The following is a 25,783-nucleotide window of genomic DNA, read 5'->3' as shown; positions in this document are numbered from 1 at the left end:
ACGGTTACCTGATTGTATGTTCCTGGAATGTGTTTCTCCAAAATCTCTTGTTGTAAAAGCATATACAGTATATTTCAAAATATTTTCTATAAATTCTTTCTTTAAAACTTGATTGCACGTGTTTCTTTTTTAAAATCAGTACAAAATGAAAACTGGGATTCAAGAAACTGCTGGCAAACAGCTGTTTTTTTAACTATTTGTAACAAGAACATCTTTAAACAAACTGAGTAGTTTGTGTGTAGAAGAGGACTTCAGCAGATCTAAGGTTCTGATAGGACATTTTGAGCACTAAAGAACAACCTCATATAGCAGTAAAAGTCCATCCTTGATCTGTATTAAAGTAACTGCTGGCTCTGTCGCAATAGTGAAAATATGAGAAAGATGTTCTTTGTTGTGTTTTCTGTCACAAACATACACTACACTGAATGGACAACATATTAGGGACAGTTTTTAAAGACAAAAATCTACTTACAGGACTCTATCCCTTATTGATTAATCATTCCCTTATAAATAAAACTAATAAAAAGGGAGGAATTGGAGGTAATTTTGCAAAAACGTGAGTAGTACAAAATTGGCTCTAACTTCATCTGAGCTCATTAATGTCACATTTTCAATACTCCTTGTAGATGGATTTTTTCCCCTATAAAAACATAAAAATCCTGGATGACTTTTGTATCTGTGTATCCAAGAAAATATCAGCTCTGTGTCGAATATGAACACTCAATCATCTTGAAGTCTTGTAGTGACATTTCATATTTAATGTTGTTTAAAGACTGCCAGAGGAGCTCAAATAATAAGGCATTGTCTTGTATTTTTATATACAGCATGTATATTCTTTCTTTTTAAAATGTGCAATTCTGCTTGTATGTTTTCTTTGTGACGATAATTGAAGTTGCTAAGACGAAGCAAAAAAAAAAAGAAAATCACAGTCACATGATAAAAATTACACTTATTCACAAAAAAACACAAAAGCCGTAAGAAGACAGGCTGAATAATGCAGCTTCCACACAAGGAACAAAGAAACATGACAACAAGAAAGAATAATGTCAAAATTAGTAGATGGCAGGTTAAACCATACAGCAACGTTTTAACATGTAAACAAGGTTAAAAGTAAAAAAAATAGTCACACTAGCGTAGAGACTGTGATGCCCTTAACAGAACAGACTGATGCATGGGTTAAAAAAAAGCACTTCTCTGTACTTTTAATTCTAACATTTGGCCTGCAGGTGGCGCCACAGGAAAGGCCATGTCAATCCAGAACGGTTTATGCTTTGTAGCCTGACTTCTCAGAGCTACACTTGCTAGTGTGACCATAAAACACTGAGTGAAATTAAATTCAGAGGCAACAGAAGCAAAAGAAAATATGTGACCATTACACATATCTTCAAAGAGGGTCCCTAATATGACGCCAGTTCTTTTTGCACTTGGTGTCTTCTAAGAGCACCTGTCTCCAGCACAGATGGATCATGGGTTTTGCATTTCCCTTTTTTCAGTCTGTATACTTGTGTACATCTACTGTACACAGTTGGGTAAACTGATATTGAAACAACCCTTGTAAACCCCTGCCTTGAGGGAAAAAGAAGAAAACAACAACTGCCACGCAGGAACCAAAAGATCAGGTAGCTGCGCGGCTATTCACAGGCCAACTTGCTGTCGAAGCTCGACAGGCCGATGGCGAAGGCTTGGAGAGCGCACATGGGATAGTTGTAGTCCAGGGTGAAGATGTCTTCAGCCACTCGGCCGAACTGCATGACGATGTAGTCGGCTAGAATTACAGGAAACAGCGTCAGCCGACTGGATATTGAGTCTTAGGCTACGTTCAGACTGCAGGACTTAATGCTCAATTCAGATTTTTTTTGTGAAATCCGATTTTTTTGCAAGTTTGTTCACATTTCCAATTAAATGCGACTTGTATGTGATCTGCTGTGTGAACTTTATACAACCCAAAAGTGTCCCGCATGCTCAGAAAAGGACACAACGACATCACACACAGCGTGCGTGCTCAGTGTAAAGTAAACGTGGATGGTAAAGTAGGGCTGGACCCGAATAGCCGACTATTCGTTCGCTGTGCTGGAATCGGGATATCAAAGTTGATCTCCAAATACCCCACAGTCGCAGAAACAGAGCCGTCACCACTAACCCAAACACAGAAACTGGTTTTAGTAGCCAAGTGCCAAATGTTGCCCGTACGTCACGCCCACTCTAGCCCGTCGGAGCCTGAACGCACCATGCGCACTCCCCCTCAGTCGGAAAAGTACTCACTCGCCACCACCAAGGAATATTCGGGATATTCGTCATTAATAGGGACCAAATGCCCAGAGATCAGAAATTGCTATTTGGACCAGCCCTATGCTAACGGTGGAGCGTATCTGACCGTTTACACCCATACTCAGCCATTTCTTTGGAAATGTTTTCAATATATGTGCGTGTTTTGTTTTTGTTTGTTTTATGTTTTTAAATTTGGAAAGCACTTTGAGCTACATCTTGGTATGAAAAGTGCTCTATAAATAAAGATTATTATTATTATTATTATTATTATTATTAATAAAAACCTCCCGGTAACGATAAGACCCCTCGAGTTTGGCCTGAATAGGGCTGCCCCCTACCCCCAAATACTAATTAACTCAGAAACCTCACGTTCCCTCCTTTGACTGGACTCCACATTATCGTCCGCAATGATTGTTGTTAATATTCCCGCTCTCGCCTACTTGAACGCAGAATAGTGACGTTTGTCGTGTACCAATGACGTGTAGGTCGGATAAATGCAACCTGGCCGTTCAGCCAGACGTCGTTGACAAAAGATCAGATACTTATCAGGTTTAGGACCACACATCCAAGTGGTCTGGGTCGCATTTAAAAAATAATCGGATCTGTGTTGTTTAGATTGACTGCATAGGGGCAAAAAAATCTGATTTGGGTCACTTTAGCCTGCTGTCTAAATGCAGCCTTAGTCTGAGTATACTGACATACTGCGCTCCCTTTTAATAGGATAATATCAAACTAATCAATAACCACGATGACTGAAGGAAAACAACATTTATATGTCTTTGTTCTTGCACACACAGAAAACGAGATACTTACGGTCATTGTCGTGAACTATTTGAAAGTTTTTGACTGAAGCTTGAGTTACGCGTCCGTGGAAATTCAGCACATAAGACTGGGTGTCATCGTTCCACACGGGAGCCTTGTTGTGCAGCTCGATCAGGTTTTCCAGTGAATGATTCTGCCACCTGCTCAGGAGGCTCTCCTGCTCCTGTAACAAAAACGTTAGCATGTCCTCTTTAGCTGCTGTTCTTATTTAGAGTGAATCATATACACATCATGCTCACTAAGCTTTGGACTTTCATATTCCCACAACGTTTGTGAAATGTGGGTTCGGCTCGAGGTAAATAACAGAGCAACAAGGTGAAAAAAGAATCTTTCATCACATAAACATTTGGAAGAACAGCTGCTTTAACGATTCAGGGATGGTTCCATTAATGACAAACTCACATTTTGAGGCCTCACAGGGACTCTCTCATAGTTCATGTTCATGCCGGGGATGATTACGGTCATTTTGCGTGGTCCTTTGAATCCCAGCACGTTGGTTTCCTGCCAAAAGGTGCAGAGTGTGTGTCAATTTCACATCATATAATGAACAAACAGGGGACACGCTAAACACGTCGCTAGCTTTAGTCGTTCTCTCACATAGCAGATGGCGGCCAGCTCCTGTCGAGTGTTGCTTTCCTCCAGCAAGGCCCCGGGGTTTTTGCAGGGATTGGTGCCGTTGTCGTACACTGTGAATTTGGTGCCCATGAGGTTGGACCTGGTAGAGAACACGCACTGGTGATGAAACGTTTACACCGTTTCACATTGTTTAATTGCTGGCAGCATTGTTTGATACGACTGACTCATGTGGAGCGGTAGAAGTCAAGGCTTTCTGTTCTTAAAAGGAACTATTTAACACCTTGTGAGCAGTTTTAGGCAGTAAAAGCAAAACTAAGAGTTCCTGTTAAATGTCTGAAAGCTGAATTTAACCACAATTTTCTCGTCGTGCCGACAAATGCAGTAACTTTTCTGAAGTAAACAGTGAGTTGTTTGGTCTGAAAATAGTGAAAAATGTCAATCAGGGATTCACAAACTAACGTCATCAAACGTCCAGGTTTGTCCACAACTGAAAGATATTCAGTTTACTATATAAACCAGACTTGAACATTTAAACCAGACTTGAACCAGACCTTGACACTTTTAACCAGACTTGAACTAGACTTTGACACTTTAAACCAGACCTGAAAGCTTCAAGCCATATCTGGACTCATCACACCAGAACTAAACCATATCTGGACAGTTAAAGCTGGGCTTGAACCAGACCCAGACTCTTTAAACCAGACATAAACAACCTTCTGTGAGCCTGATCTGAACTCCTAAAGCTTCCCTTTATCTTGCAAACCAATAAAAGATTCAAATTTAAGAGGCTGGAATCAGAGAAATTTGGACTTTTTATCTCTAATAAATTACTCAAATCAGTTCGACTGTCGAAATAGTTGGAGATAATTTAATAGCTGACAACTTATTGATGCAGCTTTGGTGTCATTTGGTTCAATCAACACAAACTGCAGTCACAACAGCACAGAAAACCGAAACGTTGACACCCACTGAGCGGACGAGATTTTCAAGAGGATTCAGACAGATGTCAGGAGGACGTTTCTGATGTAACTTTAGGTATGCCAATAACAAAAGACAACATAACTGTGCAGCCCTAAATGGACATGGGGAGAGCTAAGAAGGAGAGTGATGTTACCTCAGTTTACCGATGAAGCTCTCTCCCTCTCGTGACAGATCGGTGGCATCCACTGAAATAAGGTAGTTGGATGTTTTACTCTTCTTTCTCTTTCTTCCTGCCAGCAAAAACACCTACAAAGACAGATTGGTGCATTAAATGATGAAAAAGTTAACTTAAACTGTCAGTTTTTGTATGTCTTAGAAATACGCTCTACAGTTCTTGAAAATAATAATTCCTCTCCATGAGTTTAAGGCTCACCCTCTTGCCGTCCTCTCTCTCCATGTGCATGAAGTAGGTGGGGTAGAGGCCGCGGTCCATACCCTTCTTGTCCCGGGTGATTCGACATTTAACTGTGACGCCTCGTGGTGCGGGGCGCAGGACGAACTCCTCCAGATTAGCCACATCTGCTAGTAAGCAGTCTGCTGTGGGGGATCCGGGCGTTCCCACCTCCTGGGTAGAATCAAACAGAACATAAACGTTTGTTAGACAACAGCATTGGGATCATCTAGTCTATATCAGAGGCTACCACATTGAGTGAATTTACTGAGCTACTCACTGGAATGTCCTTTCCACTCGCGGCTGAGGCGGGCCTGTTGGCGTCCGTGTGAGGGGACAGCGAGCGCGTCCGTTCTTCGTCCACGTCTTCCTCGTGGTCACTGGCTTCATCGAAGTTCATGCTTCCACACAGGCCTGAGAGACACGAGGCAAAGCTGTAACAGAGCTTCAACGACACATGTTTTTGCTGCTGGGAAGCTCATTCATGTAAGACAAAGCAAAATGAACCCCCGAGGCTCGATATAAGCTTTGTTTTACAAAACAATCCAAAGTCGTGTTACTTCTTCCCAGAGGGTTCTTTAGTTTTGGTTCAGAACTGCCCCTGAGGTGGATTCAACTATTCTTCTTGGTTCGTCTACAGCCTTTGATACGTGACAACAAATTTCCTAAGAAGTGATGCAATACTTACGAAATCGTTGAAGCAGAAGAAGGGGAGGGATTTGAGGCGATTCAGTGTTTTCTATCAAAGATGTGATGATGTTTCAGCTTTGTTTAGTACTCACTCTACCAAAGTTCACATTTGGCTCAGCTGCAGCCCTAGAAACAGTACCACAGCCAGCGCGCCTTTTTCTAAGTCAGTTTCTGCTGTAAGGGTGATATTAATGTCAAGAGATGAGGCCGATGTCTCTTCATGCCAGGCGACTGAGTACTTGTGCAGCGACAGCTCCATGCAATCATGCAGATGTAAAATGAGTCGAGCGGACTGCAGCCAGTCTGGACTGCTTGAGACATCTGCCTCTTCATTGATAATTGGATTTATCAGCCAGGACGCAGCACTTGGCGGCAGCTATAGCCCATTTTAATTTCCTGTCAGAGGGCAACAGTGGCCCACTGGTATGGAAACATCTCAGGAAGCGGGGGAAATTGTGTTTTTCACAACTTTGCAGCGCTTTAATACGTGTGAAAATTTGCACTGTCAGAGCATTTTAAAATTTAACTCACAAATTAAATGCTTGACCAGAAATGACATTATAACGTGGTTGTGATAAAATTACAGAGTATTATCGTGTTTACTGTAATCCACCGTTCAGCTTTGACGTGAATAAATGATGAGTTAGTTTTGGCCCAACACTGTAAAACCCACATCTTTACACAAATACAGCCTTTTCTGCTTTGCAGACAAAAGAACTTTCTGTCCTCAGAAATCTCTGCCTCCTTCTCCTGCTGTTAAACACCTGGACTAACACATCCAGAGCAGGTTAGAGAGAGGAGGGAGATGGGAAAGAACGGGCCTACTCGGTGTTGAATCAGACGAATAATGTGACAGACACAGCCAGACAATCTTTACATCAAGGTGTTTACAAGAATTGAATCGTGGATACACAGCTATTCCTGAGAGAAAGTAGGAACCATCATGAAATACAGATTGCAAATGTGAGCTACGCTCTAACAGAGACTCCAGGGCTCCAATTAAAACAGCACACAAAGTTGTGTGTGAGCCAGTGGCTTATGAAATCAACCATCTGGAAATGTCAGAGGACTAAAAAACAACACCCAACAAAGCACAACCAAAAGATTCGTGTAATTATTAGACAAGAATACAACATTTCACAAAAAGCCAAAAATGCAAATTTGATGTGGATTTTTTATAACTGAGCTGATCAAATATGAATGTACCTTAAAATATCTATTTCTTCTCTTCCCTGGGGCACTGGGGTTAATATGTGAGGACGCGGAGCTAAAAATACCTGCTGGAACTCCTGAGGACATATTCCTATGCTAAAATGGGCCGACATTAACAACGAGGCCTTGCATTATTAAGAAGGATAAAGACATTTCTAATCATACTGAAGCCTCGAAAAAACGATGACAACTAGGGCGGCCTTTGAGTGTTTGAACCTGATTCAACTGAAATCCACTAAAACAATGAATCCTCAGCGTGTGAGCAACGCACTGACAGCATTACTGACACGTGCAGAATTTCTTAGATGAAATGAAAAGTCTGATTTAGGATGGAGAGACTTGTTTTGCAGTTGCAGCTGGATTCGGAAAGTGCACTCTGGACTAAGATTTTAATACATCTTCCATAACTTTTTATTAATCCCTGCGAGCTGGCTGGTGAGAGTGGGTGGCAGTAGGTATAATGATGCTATAGAAGAGCTCTGCAACAGGGGGAGGGTTGTGGTGATTGACTGTCTGTTTTATGAGTGTATATAGATATATAAAAAATGGAAATATGGAGCTATGTTAAGTATTGCTGTTTCCAAGTAAAAAATGAATGTGTAAAAAAGAAGAAGAGCTCTGCAGTGTGAACAAGGTCCTAGCCTATTATTACATGACACATTTCTCTCTGCGTCACCATTAATCACACAAAATGATGACAAAATAAAAGTCTAACTTGACCTGGGGTGAAGAAAGAACTGTCAATTACAAAAAGGAGACTCAATACACTCACAGGGATGGCAGCTTATCTGAAAGACTCTGATCCTTATTTGAAAAGCTTTCATTTCACTTATCTTTCTCTCCTGTACTTTTCCTTCCTACTTTTTGTGTCGGATGACTTGTTGCCAGTAAAGTCTCCGGCAGCAGCAGGGGGCTCAACGAAGTCATTATCAAGCTTGTTGTATTTAGCTGCAGGTTGCACAAGAAGTGAGAATCTTCCTATAACAGTGGATAAAATTCAGGATGTTTCATAAAACTAGTGCTTCACTAAACCTTTCATGAAATAAACTGAATGTATATTTAAAACCAAAACTCACATTTGTTTCATATCATACACTAAAACGTGTCAGTTCGGTGGTAAGCTCTGCTGGAACTCACCTTGTTTCTGCAGCAGTTCGTGGATGTCTGTCTTGGGCTCCAGCAGCGTCTCAGTGTCTCCGTCTCTCTCCGGCTCCTCAGCAGCGGGACTCTGGGGCTGAGATTGAGGTTTGAACTGAGACTTGGGGGACTGGGACTGGCTCACTGGCAGAATTTGGATTTTGGTTCCCAGATCGGAGGCTTCTGAACCCAGGAAAGCTGCTGGGCCATCGATACCTGCAACAGGAGAAAGCAGTCAGTTGATACCTTAGTTGGTAATTCTTTCCTGATGTGCTAATTACACGGAGCTGTTTGTCTGTGGTGCTAAACCCGAGTCATCGTGTTTGCTGAAAAGCTATTTAAATTAGCTAAACACCAGAGTGTAGCTGAGCAAATTACTTCAGCAGACTCTTGTCTGTACCTGATACATGATTGCTGTCAGACATTTGTAAACTGCACCACATGCACCACACAGTTTACTTTCTTCAGCACTCATAGATGTGTGCTGAGAGATTTTCTTACTCAGATTATTGTTTAATTAGTATATTAGCTGCACCTGCACAGAGACAGTTCATTTCGGTTGTGGTGTATTTACATTGCGATTAGTTCTCATGATAAATGGAAAGATATATTCTACCAAAATCCCACCTGGCTTGAGATCTGGGATAGCATGATGGTAAAAGTAGGATTTTGTTTAACCCTCCAAACCCACCAGGGAATTGAAAGGCACGTTCTTGTTTTTTTGTTTTTTAAATCTCCAAAATTACATTTATCAGAGTAAGAAACTGTTAAAAAAAAAGAAAGAAAGAAAGAAAGAACTGTTAGATTTTCAACTTTCCTACAGTTCTTGAAGTACTTTTCTGTAAGGTGCCATTCCATTTGGAAACTTAGACGAAATTATTAATCAAGGTCACTTTATTCTAAATGTCTCATTCAAAAAAAAAAGAAGAAGAAATCTAAAAGAACTAACCTCTTGCTCTACCCAGATTGTACAAAAACATATAAAAAATAAAATGATGTGCTCCACAGGCAACTATAAAGCTATGACTGACTCAGCTGTGACCACCATCTTTAACATTTCAGCTAAACTGGGCTGAACTGCAGGCTGTGTTTACATATGAGAGAAGTATGAGACAAGTATGGAAACAAATAAAATACATCTTAGTTTGTACAGTCACCATGTCTTTTCCTGTATTGAAAACAACTTTAATCATTTGGGGGAAAAATGCTGGATATGTTGATTCCAGTTTGGTTTTATGTTTTTTCCAACTTTTGTAAAACATGGAATTCTAAGAAATCCTAGTTACAATTTTTTTTCTTATTCTATGATGTATGGCGTTATACTTGACATGTTTGTGTTCACTCTACTTATACACATGATGGTGCAGCTCATGGTGAATAAAAATGAGACAAAAGCAAATGTAATTGACAATTTGAGAAAACACACAAGTGACTTCTTATAAACTAAAACAGCTTTCTAGTGCTAAATACTGCTATTGAAATGTAAATATAATATTCTTTTGTTCATCTCATCTACTTCTATGTGATGCCCTAAAAATATACTGCAAAGGAGAACACAGTCCAATGTACAAGACTCTTTGTGTTTATAATATATCTTATGCATACTATTATGTAGCTGTGTCACACTGTGTAGCCACCTTGTAGCAACAGAGCAGCAAACGATGGCATGTTGTTGTTTGCTCTCATGAATAACATTGTAGAGAGATAGCTGTGCTAGTTTTCATACATGATTCTGCAGCTTCTCCAAAACGTGTTTTTTTCCTAATTCTCACCTCATCGAAGGACAGAACACTTTTTTCTGACAGGACCGGTGTTTTCCTTACCATCCATGATGACATCGTTGGTGACGCTGAGGTGAGACTCCACCAGCGGGGCCTGCTCCTCACCCCGCCGTGTCCTGGAGCGTCGGGGCCGAGCCTCTGTGTTGGGTTGGACCATGAGGGGTTCCTGACGCTTCCTCCGTTGCTTTTGTTCAAGCAGTGCCCTCTGTGGACCAAACAGGAAAACGGAAATGGCACGAAACTTCAATCAAAGCAGAAGTATGCATGACTTTGACACATCACTTTGATGCATACATAACAGCCATCAAATGTTGTTGACTGAGGAGCTGGGGGTAATTACATCAGTACGGATGAAGAGCTACAACTTGTGTCTCTCAGACAAAACACCAAGTGATGTATAAAATACAATAACAGACAAAATCCGAATGAATAAGAGTTTATCAAACTGTCCAAACGACTAACAGCCTAGTTCATTTATGATTTTCTAAATGCTGAAATGTCTGTCCATGTGTGACTATAACTGCTGCTTTACAAACAGTAAAATAAAAAAAAATCCCGACAGCAAAGACGGAGCTCAGGACTCAATATGAGGACGTAACAAATGTAACTGCTGCAGACTTAACGGGTGTGACTCTGTGTGACAGCTCATCTGTCTGAGATGAAGAAAACTGCACAGTGTGTGGGATAATATAGAACTACTTTATTATTAATAACCATTATGAAGTTAGTTAATTATGCAGATTTAACTCCCTCTTGTGCTGGAAATGCTCATAAGGATCCTGCTGCCACCTGATGCTGCAGGTATTTAATAAACTCAGAGGATAAACTCCTTTAAGCAACTTAAGTCCTTTTACTGTCGTGTGGGAAGAAGAAAAAAACATTATTAGTATCATTATTCTAAGCGTTTCGTGTCCGTTTTTATTGCAGGAAAGTTGGATTTTTGGTAGCCTAATAGATGTGAATTGTAGGGCAAAGTGAGTGAGAAAGGTGTGTTGCGATTCTGGCACACAAACTGTGTCCTAAAGGGCTTTCTGTGATGGTTTTGGGTGAATATTGGTGCTAAAATGTGGGAAAACAACCTTCCACTGATCACTTCACACAACTCTATTGCTTGTGCTTGTCTATCTGTTAACATGACCGGGTGCAGTTCTGACTTGTGCCATGTTGAAAGTGGTAGAGAAATGTTACCAGGTGTGACCTATGACTGCCGGTGCAACTTTTAAAGAAAAGTGATCAGGATGCACATTCAGTCGCCGTCAGTTTACCAATATGGAGAAGTGCATGTCTGAAAGAGGTTTATTCTACTGAGCAACAGTGGCACCTCCAAAGACACACCCCTGGCATGGCTGAACACCAATCTAAGCTGGACTAGTCAACGAGCCGCACAACAATGGATGCTGCCCTTCAAAGAGAACAACATCCTGTCTAGACCTGAAAGGCGGCACGATAAATTTAGCACGGCTACATGGCAGAATAAAGGACTGAAAAGATGAATATCTCGCATTATAGAAATGGAAAGGGCAAGAAACAACCCATTCAAAGTACACAAAAGTAGGGAATTGGTATATTTAAATAACATGTACAGTTATAAGTAACAGCGCTGTGTGTACAATGCAAATGAACAATATGGATGACGTGAATGCCGGCTGATGCACCCTGAAGTGTAATAACCTTGACAGTGAAGCCAAGAAAGAATAAAGCCGGAATAAAAACCCAACAATCACGCTGAGGCCCAAATACCTCTGAGTGCACTGAACAGCTGAAAGAGTGTTATTTAATGTTATGCTGCATTTTATACTGAAGGAAGGTGCACGTATTCTATCACAAGTGTCTGATTAAGTTATGAGCCCTTAAACAGACATTAAAATGTGATTTTTTTTTTTTTTTGTTAGCCTGATGACGACACAGAACTTGCTTTAAGAAGTGTAGTTTAGCAGATAGTGATTTGTGCTGCAGCTTTAGTGAGGGCAGAAAATTCACCATGGTCATATTGTATCCTCTCCACCCCCCCTCCAAAATAAAACCCCCAGTGTGGTCGGAGCAGCCGATGGATTATGCAAGCGCATTAATTAGTGTGCCAAATGCACAACAACAAGTCCTGTTTAGTGATGCTGTTTAGTGAGCCGGAAGAGACCAGGAAGCCTTGTCACATATTTTGCCTGACCGAAAAGCTTTCATAACTCATCAGGCATTGTGCTAAAAAGATTGAAGGAAAGCTGCCTCACTGTTTCCCCCCTCTGTGCAACTACAGCAACATCTGCTATCACTGTCATGTGGAGGGGGGAAAAAAGTGGATTAATGTGAGTTTTTTTTACATAATCAGTACTAGAAAAACAATTAGCATGAGAAAAAGGGGACCCTACAATGAACACTTTAAATTTTAAAGAAATAGAAGTTTTACTAAATCCATCAGTTGTTTAATCCTCAGCCGTATGTCTACAAGCTTCATTAACCAGACCTGTGTTTGTTAGCATTTCAAAAGAGGACCAGGATTGCATCCTCGCTTTATGGCTATAAATAAAAGCGACAAATGAATAAAACATAAAGCAGGATTATCATAATGAGCATCATTACAGTTAGTGTAATGAATGGAGGTGGAAGTGATGGCGGATTTCAAGTTGCACAACAATGCCTTTTAAAAAAATACACTGACTAGTCATTGAATTAAAACTAAATCAGGTTTATCTTCAGAGTGAAAATGTAATCAGGACTAAAAGTTACATGGTGCTGGCTGCTTCGGGTAAGTAGGAGCAGCTTGCTTTGTCTTCCAGGGAGCTATTTTAAGACGGTCCATTGTAATATTCAGTTCTTTTGTAACGGCTGAGCGCTTGGCATTTTTAGATCAGGATGTGACTTCATTGTGGCTTTCCTGTGGTAGCAAAAACACATGGGAAAAAAAGTGTGGCGAAGTATATGGATTACAGCAGAATTTGATAATATGGTGAGTAAAGAATCTGATATTAACATGAAGAAAAGAAAAGAGGTCATGCACCAGCTACACAGAGACAAGAGGTTAAAGTGTCCGGGAGAGATTACGAGGTGTCACGATTTTGTCAGAATTTTTTTCAGAATCAATGACAGAACTGATTGAATAAGTCTAGATAAATAACACCTGTACCCCTCTAACAAGATGTTCCCCACAAACAGATACAATATACGAGAAAAAGAAGAATGAGAAGTTACAAACCCGTTCCATTGACATCATGAAAAAGTGCCAAAGTTAACAAGTTTCTCTACAGAAAAACCATCACAGATTCCTTTTCTCTTGAGGTCAGACGAAGGTGCGTTCTCCTCCAAAGAGCAGCGCTCCTGCTGGGCATGGCTCCGTCTCCCTGTCCCTCATTCCTCTCGTGGAGCTCAGTTTGAGAAACTAACAGCCTCCTCTGCACTGTGGTCCTCTGACAGAAAAGATCTATCTCTCAGCCAAATACCAAGCACCAGAGTGTGTGTTTGTGTGTGTGAGTTGTGTGTGTGTGTGTGTGTGTACACGCAGTCACCGTTGCTAACTGAATCAGCAGTCATTAGCACTCGAGCAGGAGGGAAAGATAGGGGGAGAGAAAGGGAGGGAGAGAGGTGCGCTCAGAGTGAGATACGGTCGCGGAGCTGCGACTACTTTTGTCTGCAAGGCTTTCGTCTGATTGTTTTAAAAGGGTTTTGGGGAAACACTAAATTGAATTAAAGCACAGTAGTAAATTGAATTAACTTTTATTGGTTTGTGTATTTTTTTTAATTTCCTGTATCTCGACATAAGTGCACGTCTGTTTGTCCTGATGACTTATGTAAGAACAGGAGACCCTCTGGAGAGGCTGTTTGGACTCAGCTGAAAGTGCGCAGCGTAAGTCGGCTACACTGGGACCATGGGACACAGTCACCTCACGCTAAATCCTCCTCTCCCTTTGAACTCAACACCCTGTTTTCTCCCTGCCTAATGTGCGAGATAGAGGAGCACAGCTTCCAGCTTAAATCAAAGCCCTACACCGCGGCTCCACAGAAAGGTTCAGGATAAACCGTCTTACTGAGACTCAGGAGGAAGGGGTGAAACCAGGGGGACAAATGTGTGGAAGGGCTATGTCAGTGTACCGGGTGGATAAAAGGGAACAATGCAGTTTCACGAGTAAGTAAGCATTAAATATTCCAAAGAAACAGGCAAGTGAAAAAAGGAGATTTTACTAAATTAATCACTAAAATGCACATTGCCAGGAGCTCTTGGTGATAACTGAGCAGAACACAACAGGCCCTTTTTAATTTACCTGCAAAATCTTAGCAGCTGCTTGCAACCACAGCAGCGGTTAGCCCTCAACCTAAAGCATCATCTATGTGTGAGTTAGAGGGCTTAATCAGACTAATGCTTCGAACAGAGCAGCTAAGCCAGATGGTAGTTGAAAGTGCAATGACAAAATAGCAGAAACACCAGAAAAAACAAAGTGCGATCTGTCAAAAAAGCACGCTGTTCATTCGTGAATTAAGCTGCGTTTCCAACCTGTTTTTCCAGCTTCTGTTGCATGAGGCTGCCGCTGTCATCTTCAATGCCACTGCAGGGGGGAAAAGAAGAAACGATATAAAGCAAGATTTCATGCACACGTTTGTTAAAACACTTCATTTGAGTTTCCTAATCGAACCAGTAGAGGGCATCATCGCAGTTGCATTAAAAGGAGGCAATAAAGACCTTCTATGTTGTAAAGTTTTGAATGAGATAAAAAATAATAGCAACGTTAACACTCTGAACTGCAAGCAACTTCTGTTTATTGGGGGTTTTTTTTTGCTCCTTTACATTTTTACTCACTGTGGTTAATATTTCAAAGCCCTGCACCTCAATAGAAACAGCACAACCATAGCGAGGTAATTCTTCCGTGCAGTATGACACAGTTATAACACCATAAATCATAAAAGGAAGAACAAAATGTACATTTGTTTCATTACTTATTTAACATTTAAGTAATTTGTAATCAGTATTTATGCCCTCAGGGGTTGCAAATCTTGGAAAGATAGATTTTACCGCTTGGACTTTTAATTTGTGTCAATAAGTCCGTCTTATGTGCTCTCTATAAACTCAACTTGCAGTCTAGCTCAGTTCAGTTCTGGAAACTCATCACAGTTGATTGAAGCTGAGTCAGTGATGGACACACGGTTACGTCAAGAGGCACAGAATCTTTTGTTTTTAACAGAATATGATTAGAACAAATGATTTATTCTCAGTGAATTTTTAAATATGACATGGAGAGCAACATGGTTTTAATAAAACTGTTATAGGCTGAGATTGGGTTTGGTTTTCAGAGGAGTAGTTCGAGGTCTTAAGGAAAGTTGAAAATCTAACAATTCTCTCTGTTTATACAGTTTCGAATGGCGGGGCACATGGATGCAGTGGCCCCTTCAGGAGACAGCGAGAGTGAACGTTTAGTGTCTTGCCTACCCCAGACGTGCATTCTGCAAAAACTTAAATGATCCTGAAGAAATGCTCTCTCATCTTGCCTGTAGTACTGTGTCTGTACAGCAAAATGACAATAAACCTGATCTGATTTGATTTGATTTCTTGCTACGATGATAATAATAGCGTGATAAGACAACATGCCTTTCAAACCTGCCTTTGGGGTTCAGAAGGTTAATAGAGTTTAGCCATGAATGATGAAGAGCTCCAAGGCAAGTAATGATAAATCCACAGGCCTCTACAAATCTACAAACAGAAAGCAAGTTTCTAAAGACGAAGAAAGGAAACAAGAGAAAGAAACGGGACAATGCTCTAGCTGAGAGAAGACCTTGCAGACTGGGACCTCTGGGCATTTACCTTGGACACCTATCTGAAGGGACTGGGCCCATGTTGCTTAGCTACAGTGAGGAGAGAGAAGGGCAGCAGCAGGAGTCTTCACTGTCGAGTCTGAGTCAGAGACCTACAGTAGCTCTGCTACTATCTCTGTTTCAAATGCTCACACGAGTCAGTCGCTCACGCTGACATGTGGGTCATTTCTTTTATCTCTTCCCGTTGAGTAAATCTTCAAACATCACGTGTTCTGCCAGGCTGAAATGAGCCTTTCATAGATAAGGATTAAAGGTGTAGGATGAGAAGTCTTCAAATCACGCTGCCCATCTCTCCATTAGGTAAGCTCATCAGATATCTGACTCGCTCATCCTCAGTCTCTATTTCCATCTCCTTCAGTTCAGTCTCAAATTCCTTGCAGAGCTGTAAATCTAATCAGTCTTTATTTACATGGCACCTTTCATGCAGAACTGAAAAACAAGGCGCTTCACGATACAATCAAAGTACAACTGCACAATGAGGATAGACGAGAAAATGAAGACAGTAGATGATGACACACTTGAAGCCCAACCCGGGCTGACATTGTGGTTCATCTCTGTAGGACAGATGCTGAATGACAAAAGCTGACGAGCATTGGGAACTCATTTAAATTAAAAAAAAGCCACACAGATGCTTTCATGAGGCTTGTAACAGTGTTACAGTGAACATCATCATCTGCAGCCCAACAGCCAGCAAGGGCTTGAGTCATGATCTGGCTAAACTACGGCAAGATTAGTCATCTTGCACTACTGTGTCATATCATCGCTGCTAATGAATCCTTTTCTAAGTGACCGTCACTGTTGACACTGGCAAGCAGATGGGTCCCCTGGGAGGTTATCGTGGCACCTGAGAACAGGTGCTGGTGACAGAAAGGAGTGCTGGAGAGTGGAGGGTGATGGTAGTTTTTAATTACACATACAAGACTGTTGTTTAAAGTGGCGAGGAAAGAGGTGAAATTCTGCCGGTGAACTGAACAGTAAGACACAAGAAGTCATAAGTGAGTTTAATCAAAGGACTGCCAAATTCACTTGATGCCCAAAGATTACAAAAAGACACAGATAACTCTAACTGGAATGTGTAATAATGCTACAAGGCACTGTGTAGTTACTGGCTAGAGAACACACCGTCTAAATTGCATTAAAACATCAGAGTTTCCCTGATCCTTTCAGCCTCAGCAATAATAAATTACACCTCTGGGGTAGTCTTTGCCAGAATACTGTCATTTGAATGTGCCTTGGGACATTTTTATTGCTGTTGCACAACAGTAGAGCATGTTGGAAGCTGGAAGCAGGAGATGAAGCACATTGTTTGCAACCCAGAGAGCAATTATAGCTGATAACAAAGTTTTAGCTTTACATTAAATGTAAAATGCCCTTCAGAAATTCAACTGAAGTGGAAGCCATGGTTATTCCCACTGCAACAACCAGCGTTATATCACAGTCAGAGTTTGTGCTCTTCATCATACTCATCATAGCAAAATCACACTGTGTGGGAGGTAAAGTAATCGAGGTAAATGGTAAATGGAGGTGTAATTTTTCAAGCAAAAAAATATATAAAATATGACTCCAGCTGCTCCAGTGTGAGGATTTTTTTTTTCTGCCTTTTTATATCATTCAAAACTGTATTTCTTTCTGTTTCAGAGCAAAGAAGACATTTGATGATCTTACGTTGGATTTTGGGAAATTAAACCATGCTGTTTTTGCTTTTTTCTGACTTTTACGTGGGCGGCTGTGGCTCAGGTGGTAGAGCGGGTCGGTCAATGATCGGACGGTCGGCGGTTCGATTCCGTCCTGTAACCTGTGTCATGGTCGTTGTGTCCTTGGACAAGACACTTCACCCACCTTGCCTGGTGTGAATGCATATGTATGGACTGTTTGAGGTGGTGGTCGGAGGGGCAGAATGGCAGCCACACCTCTGTCAGTCTGCCCCAGGGCAGCTGTGGCTACAATCAAAGCTTACCACCACCAGAATGAATGTGTGTGAATGAATAATTGACAGTTGATTGTACGTGCTTTGAGTTACTCCTTGAGAAAGAAAAGCGCAATATAAATCTAATCAATTATTTTTTTTTTTTTTATTGACCTTAACTATTCATCCAGCATACTAATCAACTTTTGCCCTAAATATCATAAAGCAACTTTGCTGTTAGACCTCCCGGGGAAAAACAGTGAAGGGTTTGTGAGCTCTCCAAGTAGAACCGATGAAATCACCAAATTTTACATACACATCAAAGCTGCTGGTTTAAATTATCTTAAATTAAAACAGCTCATTTCACCCCCTCTGTCTTTCCATAGTCTTCAAGTATAAATCAACTGACAGATGTGAAAGAAGGAATGAGTTTGGGGTGTGTTTTGTTGTATTCTGTACCTTGCTGTCGAGTTAGAGGAGAAGCTGGCAGAGCTGGAGGGTCTTCGGGGAAAACGGCGCAGCCAGAAGCACAGGACATGCAGAAAGAAAACAGTGAAACAAGTTGAGCAATGAGATAACGTTAACAAGAACTCTGTGGGGAAATTAATTATTTTCCATCTTACTTGTTGCTTCAAAAGTAGATCGTCTGGATAGAAGTCATACTTTAAATAGACTGTAACATTTGATCCAGTCAAACAAGCTGATAACATACTTAGCTACAGAGCAGGTGCAACGTAAACTATAAGATAAGTTCCTTCAAAGTGTTATTGCAAATACTTTAATCTGCTGAGGATTTAGAGAATGTCCTCTAGCGCGAGTGTTCTTGGAAAACACACACAAACACAGTTACAGAATGCCTCATCACAGCTGTGAGTGATCAATGTTTCATTAGTCTGTCACAGCTTGGGTGACAAGAGAAGGACACGCCACTGTTGTCCCTTTCCTTGTGTGTCAGACCGAGGTAACCATGGAGATTCTGGCTCCGTCAACGGCCAACCTCCAGCAGCATTGATTAAAAACCTGCAGCCGCTTCTTGAGCTTTGCTGTAATTGGAGGCCTTTAGCACTGTGCTGCAAAGATTCAAGGAGCGACAGAGGGACGGGCCTAACAAAGCGTGTAATTGCCGTCGAGCCGCACATCAAAATCTAAATATTTACCCAGACGGCATTTGGTCAGAGGTCTGTGTGAGGCAAATATGAAAGTGGAAACACAATGTGGAAACGTTGGACCTAGTCTGATTTCAATACTGTGAATAATACGCTGATAATAACTGCCTATAATTTCACGGTACAAAAGGGGACAAGTTGACCAGAGACTTGTTTCCGGCTGACGATATCAAAAAGCTATTAAAACTGAATTGCATTAACCAGAGGAAGCTTATTATCAGACCATTTTGACCGTTGTTCGTTTTAATTAAAAGCTTTCCACTTTGCCACTTGAAAAAGGAAAGCTGAATGTAATTTTTGCAACCAGCATTTCATCTTCCACCTCAGAGAGGAATACAGAATAAAAATCAGAAGATTAAATGCTTATTTTCCTGTGGGTCAGCATATCAAAGTCAGAGAGAGAGAAAAAATCTACCAAAATATAAGCGTGAAAAATTACTTTTTTGCCCAAATAGCTCTCTGGTGTAACGCTGAAGATGCTAAATTGTTTGCTTACAGCTTAATGGAAATTAAACTGTTTCACTGTTCATCCATCTGCCCATTATTTCGGAGCACTGATTTTGGTCTCTTGACAGGTACAATAATACCAAACCTAGCAACCTCACTGTTATTCTGGGAAGCAGCACAGTCCCTGCACCAATCTGTTGTTTGCCAGAAAGAAAAAAAACAGTACGTAACTACCCTTAAAACTCCAAATATCACGTGTTATATTTCTATTCGTGTGCAGCTTTTTAAAACATAATTCAGCATGTTCACTGATAAACTACAGGGCTTACCATAAGTGTTTCAAAATGCAATGATCAGTTGAACTCCTATCAGATCAGATCACTGTACAACACTGCTGAGCCTCGACAAAGAAAACACTAAGCAGATGCATTTAACCGTCACAGCAATTTGAGCTATTTCAGTAATCAGCTGGATGAATATTCCGAGCACACTGTTAGTTACACGAGTGTCCAAATCAAGCAGCCAGAAGCACTCGAGAAAAAAAAAAAAACAGGTTGGATAGACACCCACGCAAATCATCAACTCTGGTTACAGCGCACACAGTCACAGCGCTCTGAATAAGTAACGACGTGGTGGCGGAAACATGAGCGAGACGCACATCTTGACTGCAGGTCAGTCATTCAGCCGGCCAGAAAGATGAGGCAGTGACTGGAAGAAACATTATAGGAATTCTGACCTCCATCACGATGAAGGCCACTCTGGAATTCTCTACTCTAAAAAAGCCAACAGAGCTTGGAGAGCTGAAGGAGAAAAAAAAAATCTGTTTTTCTGTACATGTGATGCAGAATATGCACATAGACAGAAAGCCATTGTCACACTTGAACAAACAACAATAAGTCTCGAAGGGCACACAAGCAAGCCTATTCTCAAAAAACTGTCTTAACCAAGATAACAAGACATGTATGTGTGCCTGTATGTGCAGCTACCTGTATGACCAGCGACTGTAGACAGGCTGAGATCCCTCAGTCTTTACAGTGTCCATGGATGCAGCTGCAGGAATGCTATTCCACTGGGCTCCTACAGTATCACGAAAATCTTCATTTACACTGGTGGTAAGCGTTTCTGCGCAGTCCTACCCCTAACAGTAAGCCCTACTAGCTCCAAGATCTCCGCTATTATGTCACAGAGAAAGAGTAGCTATGTCCCACCCAGGGGAGTGACAGCTACCAGTGCTGAGGTAGGCTGAGGTCGTAAGGCTTGTGCTGTTACCATGACTTCACACTTCAGGCAACGCACAAGTATCCAGATAGGGATAGGTAGGAAAGTGGCAGACCTAAATGTCAGTGCATTGCAAAGATCAGCCAGGAACAGAAAGTAACAAACTCTGAATGTTTTATGAACTTCAGCAAAGTTCTTTAAACAGGGCTGACATCATGAGTGCGGAGGTAAGTTGTTCTAGCCTGTTTATATTTCATCCTCGCCCAGTAGCTGGAAATATTTCTTAAAATACCAGCTAGACTAGTTGCTACCACCTCAGTTCCCTTATTCTACTGCCCGACTACTCTGCGGTAACTTTCTGCAAGACTCAGCAATCATTCGCAGCTCATTTCCTTTGACTCATCAGGGGCCACTGAATATATCAAACCACAGATGCACAATCTGTCTGGCATCTCAGTTATATGCAATAGTGGGAATTTATTGAGCTTTAAATAGACCAAACGTCTTCTTTAGTGTGATGTCCAGTCAACATGACTGGACTATTCTAAGGTTGACTGCCAGCATGTGAGTAATACTGAAAAGCGCATGCTGTTTTGAAAAGCTATCTCAATAAAATGAAACCTATAGGTTCTACAGATTACCTTTTCTAAAAACAGACACGGTGTGAGGACCTTAATCTAGTTGCTAGGAGACCAGAGGCTCCCGTTCATTTTTTTTTCTGCACCTATTTGCAAGAGTGAGAGAAAAAAAATACAAGGAAAATGAAGACTGTGTTGTGTATGTTTATCCTGAGAGACAGCGGTAAAATGGCATATAAGTCAACTGATGATAAGCAGGGGAATCGTTCACCAGAGGGAGTAATTATTGAGCTCAAAACAAATGATGGAAATAAGCAGCTAGAGTTGATAATAATACCATCTCCCTTGGGGACACAAACCACTTATGACTCTCTGACACTGGCTTTGTTCAGACAACCTTAAAGATATACAAGCAGCTGTCCAATGGCACTGTTTAAACATTGGTTCACCATGAATATACAGCAAAACCTAGAACTTAAGTCAAACCAATGCAGAGCTGTAGGATTCAACAATGGGGAACAATATGCATTACAAATAACAGAAATGCTTTTCCACTCTGTAAATGCGTGAGAAACAGAGCAGCGTACAATGGCCAGCTGAGCCATGTGTGTTTGGAATTCACTGGACAACCACAGTAAATCACAACTCAACCACAAGCCATGCTTGTAGCTGCAGAGGTCAACCGCTATACTTGTAGAGAATTTTTGTAATTGGCTGATTTATAGCGATGGTGTTATGATGGTTAACTAAGATGACATGCTGATTCCAATGTCAAGCCAATTCTTTTAAGGGGGGCTTGACACAAGTCATTAGGTTTGGCCAGAAACTGGTCCATCAACTACATGTTTGAACTGTGAGAAAGACAGTCAATGACTGATAAAAACTCTTTTTTTATCAGGAGAACATGCAAACTCCACGCAGAAAGATCCCGGGTGTCCTCACCAGGACGCGAACAGGCGACCTTCTTGCTGTGAGGCAACAGTGCTACCAACTGTGACACCTTGCAGCCCTCACTAAATCATAGAAGAGGAGGGGGAAAAAAAACACCCCAGCACAGTTGGTATCAAGGGGTGTGAATGAGAAAAGTGCCTTATGATTTTGGTGAATTAAGACAAAGGAACCCTTTGCACATCTATTTCATTAGACAAGTGCATAGAAGATAGACAAGTATTTCCAGAACTTTCAAACAAACTTCTGCACACTATCTAACTTGCAAAAATACAATTATTCACACAATTTCTGCGCCGTTACTCCACAACCAACCAACATTCTAAACATAGTGCTGCATAAACTACAAATCATTCCACCAAATGACAACTTGCAATAACATACAGAAAGTAAGAAACATAAACGTATCCCAACAAGGGCCAAACCACATTCTCCAGAAAACACAGACGGGCAGGGAACATATGAAGATGAACCTGCAATTGCAATAAAGACATTACATAAAATACACAAATTAAGCAGATAACATTTAACATAGCAAAGAGGAAAGATGAACACCAATAATACATCACTTCAATACGAAATTTACTCAACTCCACAACAATATATGAATACAATCAGCAGCAAAGCCCCCAGAATCCATGAAGATTTGATAGAAACAAATAGTAATGAACACAATCAACAGGTAACACTGGTAAACAAACCTGGTAATGTATGATTGTGAATGATTTTGGGGAATACTAAGTATGTCTTTTTGGATAACTATTGGTTCTGAAATGTGGGAGCGCTTCACACAACAGGAAGTATGTCGCTTGTGCGTGCCTATCCATCAATCCAACAGCATGCAATTAAGCCTTGTAATGTGTTAAAATGGTACAGAAGTGTGACTAGGTCTGACATAAAAAAGTTCCCATTTGCAGAAACATGACCAAGGTGCTCATTCAGACACGAAGCCGACAGGCTCGGATGCCGTCAGATTAACAGGGACAAGTGCATGTCTGAAAGGCGCTAATGATCCTTGGCAGGTCTACCTTAAGTTGTCAACAATAACAACCCAGGAAATTGTTTGCTACTCTCACCTTTCAGCTGAGGATTCTAGGCTGACACTTGTGTCCTTTACATGTCATGTAAGCGCAGAAATCCCATTTTTGCACTTAGGTTCTATGTGACAGTCTAACCACTAACCCTGGCAATGTTCATACAGTGCAAGAAGCGACCGCAAAACGTCATCAGCCTCCTACTTTGACCACTTCAAACATATAAGCAACCCTTGCAACATTACATGGGTGATGCTGTTACGAAAACTGTCTCTCCTCAGATGTTTCATCTCTGCAAGCAGACTCTTAGGAGTCGTAATTGCCAAGTGACTCAACATTTACCAGCTACAGAGAAAAGGGAGTATTAAAAACTAAATATCACATTTTAAATATAAAGCATTAAAGGACAGATTTGCAGTGACTCATTGACCCATGGAATAGTAATAATACTAATGGTATTTAATAAATCTGTGACAAATTCATTTTAAAAAGCAACAAAAAGCTTGAGATTCAATCCGCTGGTTGATGATTACAAATGCTGAATCAGCCATCTGTAAACTTTGAGACAAACTGTCTGGGTTGGTCGAGCCTACAGTGTGCATTCCAGCTGATCGGGAATGAGTTTGTTGCTGTGGTTCAAAACAGTTACAAGGCCCACAGCTTTCCAAAATCATAGCATTTGTTTGACATTTGGGGAAAAAACATAAACAGGATGCCAAGTCATTGTCTGTCTCCTGAACAAACTGACCAACGCTGACTGTCGCCATCCAGGGTAATAATTTAAATAGTGCAGAGGCAATTTCACAAAAATGTTTTTCGATAAAGCAGTCCCAGATTTGTTTGTAACCCAACAGGCAGCTTAAAAACATAGCCTTTCAATATGATGGTAACTATTCAAAAAAAACATTACCACTGTGTGTCTAAGCCTGAGGTGTCCACCCTTGTCTACAAACCGATAAAATCAAATAACCAGACTGGCACTAGAACAGGAAAGGGTGGGAGCTGCTTTTTTTTTTCCTAATCTCTCCACAAAATGGAAGCAGATCTCGACTCCAGTGCTTGAAATTATGCATAGCAGCTTCCATTATGCAGACACACACACAAACAAAATATGAACTCTTTGTCCAACACTGCGCTTGTTTGCATGAAAAAAGAAAGCAGTGGGAAGCACTGTGGTGCATCATGCTGTGGTGAATTCTGTCAGGAGAAAAAAAAAGGCTTATATATAGCTGTACTTACTTGGGAGGTGATGATGAGCACTAGCTAACATGAATGCACTGCTACAAAAACAGACTACAGAAAAGGCATGCTCAGACATGACATGCAAACATTTTTTTTTTCCTTCCCTGTATTCAAACCTAGTGAGAGATCTGAAGTGGCTGGCTGTTGCTACCAGGATCTGATATAATGTAATTATACCAACAACAAAAAAAGTGTTAGATTCCATCTAGTCATGCAATAATCAGATTCCATACATGTAGGTTGTGATTTACCCTACACTGCAAAGTAGGACATACCTCAGGAAAACGCTTGCTATTATAGAAATCCTCTCATATGCAACAGAAAGACTGTCTGGGGGTTAAATAAATAATGAAGCAAAACTGTAACCAAAACATTAGATAGTTTTCCGAACAAGATAAAGGACGCATACCTTTATCAGCGAGCCGCGCTAAACACTAATACTGAACGTTAGCTACTCCAGGTTAATGATGTTTTTTGCCTTTTCTGTTGTGCAACTTTATTTGTTGAGCCATTTTGCGCTGTAACATTACAACGGTTCGCTCACTCAGCTGGCTCGCCAATAACTAAGCGACATTTACCGTCAAAGTGAGAAAACAACACACGTTATCTGTCATTTGTTGTTATGTGCCAGCTGAGGAATGTTACGGCTAGCTTGTTACCGTTAGAAGCTAACGCTAGCCGCCTCAGCGCAGCCTCCGCTGTGTGCAATGGTGCCTTTATAAAAGTTGTGGGCGACACTTAAGTTTTTCGGCTCCGAGAAAAACGGTAACCACACCGGCCAGCTTCTCGCTCCACCGTTAACCGAACAGAACAAGGACCAACACAACGTGCAACAAGGGTTTTGTTTTATTCTCACCTTATGCTGTAGTAACTCATGTTTATCCACGGTTGCTAAGGAAGATCCTCGTGAGGTAGAGCACTTTTTGTGGACGCGGTTGGGGACAGCTCTGTTACTCGGTCCTTAGTTACCAGGCACACCAACAACGCGGCTTCCTATTGGTCCGCCATGAATTTAGGTGGAGCCTGATTGGCGGACATCCTAAAGGTGGAGTGTGTGACTTGACTGTAGGAGGGCTGAAAATATGCTATTGCCTTAATTGAAAAATGCCTCAGAGACATGAAGAATAAACCTATTGTAGCAGAAAATATGGGCATAAAAGGGGTGACCATATAGTGACTAGTAATCTTGTAAAATATTACTTCAATAGCCCAATTAATAAAATGCTGCACTTACAACTACTGTTGTGCATCAAATATAGATTTCTAAGCATTTAAACTGAATCAAACCTGATACCTTTTAAGGCAGTGTTTGCTTTTATGTGAGCATTTTTTTTTTTACTGAGATTGCAGAGCTGCTACCAATGTTTTTACTGTCAGCCAGTACATTTACTCTAATAGTGCACATAAGTACTTGTACTTTAAGTGTTTCCATTTAATGCTACTTTACACTACATTACATTTCAGATGTCTAAGTTGTTAACAGCTCCACCAAACTGTGATTTTCCCTTTCAACTGCTCACGTGGTTTCCATTTAAATGATGGTTTTAATAATCCAAAATCTCATCATGAATATAAGATTGGAGAAAATGCCAT

General features: G+C 41.0%; 1 protein-coding gene across 3 annotated transcripts; it reads right to left on the bottom strand.

Annotated features, from left to right (window-relative positions):
* Positions 1 to 184: 184 nt before the first annotated feature.
* tulp3 (TUB like protein 3) lies at positions 185 to 25,122 on the bottom strand. Of its 3 annotated transcripts, none has more exons than XM_008276492.1 (12): positions 25,047 to 25,122; positions 18,017 to 18,058; positions 14,339 to 14,390; positions 9,901 to 10,063; positions 8,078 to 8,293; positions 5,319 to 5,452; positions 5,021 to 5,212; positions 4,781 to 4,893; positions 3,688 to 3,805; positions 3,493 to 3,591; positions 3,082 to 3,253; positions 185 to 1,765 (listed from the first exon to the last, which is right to left on the bottom strand). In XM_008276492.1, exons 1-12 carry the CDS (start codon positions 25,064 to 25,066, stop codon positions 1,632 to 1,634), a joined length of 1,455 nt encoding a protein of 484 aa, XP_008274714.1. In that variant the 5' UTR covers positions 25,067 to 25,122; the 3' UTR covers positions 185 to 1,631. The 3 variants fall into 3 exon arrangements, with proteins under 3 accessions (XP_008274714.1, XP_008274713.1, XP_008274715.1); XM_008276491.1 differs by lacking the exon at positions 25,047 to 25,122 and adding an exon at positions 20,157 to 20,240; XM_008276493.1 differs by lacking the exons at positions 14,339 to 14,390; positions 18,017 to 18,058; positions 25,047 to 25,122 and adding an exon at positions 13,046 to 13,336.
* Between the last annotated feature and the right edge of the window lie 661 nt (positions 25,123 to 25,783).

Source organism: Stegastes partitus, unplaced genomic scaffold (assembly GCF_000690725.1).
Source record: "Stegastes partitus isolate 25-593 unplaced genomic scaffold, Stegastes_partitus-1.0.2 Scaffold74, whole genome shotgun sequence".
In the NCBI taxonomy this organism is placed as follows: domain Eukaryota; kingdom Metazoa; phylum Chordata; class Actinopteri; family Pomacentridae; genus Stegastes; species Stegastes partitus.
This window is presented reverse-complemented; position numbering and strand designations above follow the sequence as displayed.